Source organism: Cicer arietinum, chromosome 6, assembly GCF_000331145.2.
Source record: "Cicer arietinum cultivar CDC Frontier isolate Library 1 chromosome 6, Cicar.CDCFrontier_v2.0, whole genome shotgun sequence".
Lineage (NCBI taxonomy): Eukaryota > Viridiplantae > Streptophyta > Magnoliopsida > Fabales > Fabaceae > Cicer > Cicer arietinum.
In genome coordinates this window covers 28,696,882-28,702,560 of record NC_021165.2, presented here as the reverse complement: position 1 = coordinate 28,702,560, position 5,679 = coordinate 28,696,882, and the positions used below count along the sequence as shown (strand labels likewise).

The following is a 5,679-nucleotide window of genomic DNA, read 5'->3' as shown; positions in this document are numbered from 1 at the left end:
AAACTTCTACAATACATTTTAAAAAAAGAATTAAAAAAATAATAATAATTCTTCTACTAAACGTTGTTGGTGAGGGTAAGAAAGTTACTCTTATCTTTTTGTGACATAAGTAAATTTTTAATATAATTAAGAAAGTTGCTAACAAATAATTAATCATAAGACTAATAAAAGACAATTAATTCCCACCTCGTGATAGGGCTTCGGCTCAGATTAATAAAATGATGTGCAGTTGGAGCATGCTCGTGAATGTGAGCAACCTAAAGAAGACGAGGTTAATGTTGATCATGTGCATAATTTGAGAGCAGAAGAAAGAATCTTAAAGGTTTTGTTAATAGGGGGTGAGGAAGCAAGTCCACGTAGGTACAATTGGTTGAAATTACAATTCATAGAATTACAAGTTCTTGTGTGAAAGATAAAGAGTAAACAATAGAACAAAGATAAAATGATGTAGAAACTTGAGACACATGAAATTGTAATTGATTTTTTTTTAATTTGGGACATTACTTTTGATCAAATGAATGTTATGGAGAGCTCTTGTTTTTCACAATAGACATAATTTCTCACTGATGAAGAAGAAAGGAAGAAGAGAAGGGAAGATATGAGGAATCGGTTACTGAATCAGGGCTAGGACTTTGACCTATAGAAAAAGGTAGTAGTAAATGCAACAAGGGTTTAAGCACTTGAAAAACATTATATGCTAGTGCAAGTGAGGGGTCAGGCCCTCAAAAATATTGATTCACGCGATTAATTAGTGAGGCCTATGACCCTTAGTTAATAAATGTGATATCAATGGCTTAGGCTCTAGATGATGGGAAATTTAAAAACTTTGGTTTACTACCCTTGTTTATGTCTGAGGGCTTTATCCTTAAAAAAATTGTGTTGCATTTTTTAGGTACATGTCTCTCGCAAAGTCAAAAACTCATTATTTTCATAGGGCTTTGACCTTAAAAAATAAACTTTGTTGTTTTGTTAGGGCTTTGACTCTCGAAAACTCAAGTCAGTTTATTTGTGAGGGCTAAGTCCTAGCAACGGCCCTAGCTATCTCATAAAATTCTTGTAGTGATGGTTTGTAGTATTATAATTTTCTGACTTTAATCTACAAGATATTCAAAAAACACTATAACCAAATACATATTTTTCTTTTAATTAACTCGAGACCATCTTTTAACAAATTAATTTCGGACAAACATATTTTGAAAAATAATATGGGACAAACATTTTTTCGGCGCATTTTCTCCTTTACCTACACAATGAGAATAAAAGATATTTTGGATCCTATCATAGAGTAGAAAAATTAATTTACATGGTATTCTTACTACATGGTATTTTAAAATCAATAGAATGAAATAGGTGGACCTCACTGAAGTTTTACTTATACATTAGTTCACTAAATATGACTTTTTTGTTTATACTTAAATACGGAGTAGTAATATTTATGTTTAATAGTGGATATGATAAAAAAAAATTACATTAAAAAAGTTATTTATTTTAGATAAGTTATTGTTATTATTAGGAAAATTTTACCCTATATCTATATTCATATCTCCACATTTTATATCAACTACTTATTTTCTCTTTTTTATCAAAAAATAATAATTTTTTTTCTATCCCACTAAATTCGATTTGAATTTCAGAAAACTTGAAAAAAGAAATTAGAACACATGTCTTTAGAAAAATCTGAATTTTGTGTACTGAAAATTTGTTTTTAAAATTTTCAGCACACAAATGTGTTTTACAAAATCGGAATTTATGTACCAGAATTTTTTTTTAAGTTTTTGATACACAAACGTGTTTTAAAAAATTTAAATTGTGTACAAAAAAAAATTTAAATTTTTCATAATACATTATGTACCAGAAAATTTTCGAGAACACTGAATGTTTTTAGTAAATTCAAAATATATGTCCTATAAAACTTTTTTTAAGTTTTCCAAACACATTTGTGTTTCAGAACACTTTTAAATTTTATAGTACACAAACATGTATTAAAAATCATAAAATTTCACTTTTTTAAAATAAATAAATTAAATTTTATTAAAATATAAGATAGAGTATAAATTTAGGAGTTTGGGGTAAAATCAATATAATATATTAAAACAAATTCTCAAAAAATATTATGTTAACACGTCACATAAATTTTTATATATTATGTAACACTAATTTTACTGCATCATTCAATGGTATCACGTGGCACGTCTAGAATTCATTCATTTTTTATTTTTCATTCTATTAATTATTTGTCTATATCTTTATAATTAAAAAACCAACAGTAAAAAATATAATTCTCGTTACAAACTATATTTAATTGTTATTAAATTTTTTAATTCATTGCATATAAATACATCACAATATTTTAATTATATTTTAATAATTAAAATATAACAACCATAAATTACCACAAAATATATAAAAACATAACCATCACATGTTAAAAGTCAATAATTAAACTTATGCAAAAATAATCCAATGAATTTTAAATTAAAATAAATAAAAAATATTGAAACACAGTCATTTAAATTAGCAAGTCATTGCAAACAAACAAAAAACAACAAAGGATCGTTTTTTTTAAATAAAAATATTAAATTATACATTAAACATTTTCAAAATACGATTCAATTTGTGTTATTTTTCTCTTATTAGTGTTCAGATATATATTTTATTCCTCTAATACAAAAAAAAAAATATTTAATCAAAATCAAGTAGTGATGTCTTATCATTCTAATTATTATTTCATATTTTTGTCTTAAAAAATTGTACTTTAAATTTGTTTATTATATAAACTCTCTAAAAAAGATAATTAAATCAAAATATTTTAATAAAAATATGTGATATAATATTTCTAACTAAGAATTAATTGTCGAGTATTTAAGTGAAAATAAGATATAATACATAAAATATAAAAAATCCTAGTTCATATATTTTATTATTAGTTAAGCACCTCACTACTAGCTAAGACACCTATGGCATGTTGAGTCTACCCAAAACCTATGCTAAAAACTGTCATATTTGTAATTATTCAAAAATAGAAGAGTATCCAAGTCCAATAACAATGTGGAAAAATGTAAAAACTATTGACAATATTTAGTATTATGAAAAATGTGCTAAATTGGGTCCACTCCTTGAAAGGCACATAATTGGAAGCACAAAACTTTACAACCTTTGAACAACATGCGTGACAGCTTAGTCTATGGTGTGTAAAGCACCAAATTAAGGGTGAGCAAAGAAAGAAGACACAAATACAATAGATTGATATCACTTGCTTCAATTTCAAGTGAATAATAATCACTCAATTTTTGAGGTTGAGAAAATTACATTATTAATCGAATGAAGACACCACTTCATCAAGAATAAACAATTTACATAAAATCTTGATCTTCAATGTTAAAATTAAAATCCAATTTGTCACAAGCATCTCTTCCCTTATGAAATATTTCATTCTTAATAGATACTCTTTCCAGAATAAAATATAAGCAAAAATTGTATTTGAAATATAGTTTATCTAAGTCTAAATTTTATTTTAGACCAAAGATAAACCAACTACTTCGAATACCTTTTTTGTTTATATTTCATTTCAAGTGAAATATAAGACTTAATCAAAGTTCAAGCTCAGACACAATTTTCAAAGTTTATGAAATTGTGTCATGCCATGTATTGTAATTATGTGGCCTTTTTCTTGTGTTATAAGATAAATAAAAAATATCAAAATATTTAATTTGATGTAGAAGAGCCACTAAGCTTAGGATCTGTTTGGTAGTACACAACATCACCAGTATCACTGACAAAATGGTCTTTCTTCATGCTTTTTATCAAATCTCCAATTAGGTGAAATGGTAAAGGGGTTGATTTCTTTGGCTCCTTGTAATATCTTCCAAGAACTGGCTTAGCTGCCTCAGTCTACAAGTGGAAAGAAAGTTAAATTCAAATTCATTTAAATCATAGGAATTATTAGCATACATTTATTCATCAAGAGTAGTGTAAAGAGGTATTTGAATTCTCTGCAGTCAGTCAGGCACACATACATGTGATGCCGCCATGCAATCCGAAACATTAGCTTAAGATTGGACAGCTCACGTTCTGATCTTAGTAAATCAAGTCCAAAATACAAAGTCGGAATATGGGCCGTCTGATCTTGATTGACAGTGTAAATCAACGATTGTGAATGCAGAGAATTCAAATACTTCATTCGATCTCAAATATAAGCGAAAAGATACACACATATTTGGTGATCTCAATAAGCAAATTTAACTACTTTCACTATACGTAATAATGTCATGCCTAAAATACACCTTAATTAATATAAGTTTTATTTTTCAACAACTCTTGGGTCTAAGCCATGGAACAAGTTTACATGAAGGACACTTTTGAGCAACTATTGATTTTATTTATGAGATAAAGAAAATTAATTGAACTGAACTAAATCTCTTAATAAGTGTGAAGCTAAGTCACTTTAGCTTATAATTTGTCCATCAAATGTCAGCTCGGTGATAAGAGCTTGACCTTGTAAATCACGAGGGATGAAATTGAAATCCCTAGTTATAGAGTAGTCATTAAATTCATATTAATTAACAATAATCTCCCCTCTCTTATTTTTATTTTTAAAAGTTACTTTTATTTATAATCAAGACCAGACGGAGTATGCTAAAGAGATACTCACAGCTTCTATTAAGTGGTAGTGTGGGATTTGAGGAAATAAGTGATGAATAACATGTGTTCCAATATCATGATGAATATTATTTATCCATCCATAGTCACGATCAAGTGTTGTAAGTCCACCCCTAAGGTAACTCCATTCCTGTCCATACATAATGAAAGGATAAAGTTTTGAAACAATATTGGATTTTGAAAACTTCCAAAACCACATAAACAAAAAAAGAAACTTGCTTAATAAAATTAAATTTTACTTAAAATCTCTAATTTGTTCTAAATTTTACCTGTCCACGATACCATGGTAATTTGTCTTCGTGACCATGATGGTGCAAATAAGTCACCAAATCCAACCACATGACAAAAAGCTACATTTTCAAGTCATATCAAATTAGGACTTTCAATTTGATTCAAAAGAAGACGAAAACAAAAAATGAAATTGACATTTTTGTCCTCAAAATTGTAAAGGTCGAGAGCAATTTAGTCCCTCGAATTAAACAAAATAGAAAATTAATCCCTTAAATTAAAGAACATGAATCGATTCACTATGTCAATCAAAATATCTACATAGGAAGCAAGACAAACATAGAACTTCTGAATTATTATTTTTTTGAAATAGTCAATGTTAGCATTGTTAGTATTATGGTCGGGATCAAACCCTGGACCTTCCTTATCACTTCACTCAATTCCCACTCCAGCCACCAAGTCAACCTTATATCCCCCAAAACTTCTAAAATTGTAGTGCTAAATTTGAAAAAAGACTAAATTGACTGATATTTTCAATTAAGGGACTACATTTCAAAGACCAATTTGACCGACCATTCAAATTTTTGGGACTAAAAAAGTGTATAATTCATGGTTGGAAAAAATGATGGAATTTACCATATAAGGAATGCCATAAAGCTTGAGCAATTGAAGTGGACCCATTACAAATCCTAAACCAACAAGCAAAGCAACCATAGCTGTCCAACAGATTGTTGAGGTAATAACATCTTTTCTTTCATTAGGGACAAACAAGTCACTATTTGGATGAAAGTG

At 28.0% G+C, this 5,679-nt stretch overlaps 1 protein-coding gene across 1 annotated transcript in view; it reads right to left on the bottom strand.

Annotated features, from left to right (window-relative positions):
- Window positions 1-3,223: 3,223 nt before the first annotated feature.
- The window catches only part of LOC101515266 (omega-3 fatty acid desaturase, chloroplastic-like), a 4,597-nt gene continuing 2,141 nt past the window's right edge, over window positions 3,224-5,679 (bottom strand). Inside the window, exons 6-9 of the mRNA XM_073370181.1 lie at window positions 5,524-5,679; window positions 4,929-5,009; window positions 4,652-4,789; window positions 3,224-3,891 (exon numbers count right to left, since the gene is read on the bottom strand). The exon at window positions 5,524-5,679 is cut by the window's right edge and continues 6 nt beyond it. Coding sequence (XP_073226282.1) covers window positions 3,706-3,891; window positions 4,652-4,789; window positions 4,929-5,009; window positions 5,524-5,679 — 561 coding nt within the window. The 3' untranslated portion in view covers window positions 3,224-3,705. The remainder of the gene's footprint in view (window positions 3,892-4,651; window positions 4,790-4,928; window positions 5,010-5,523) is intronic.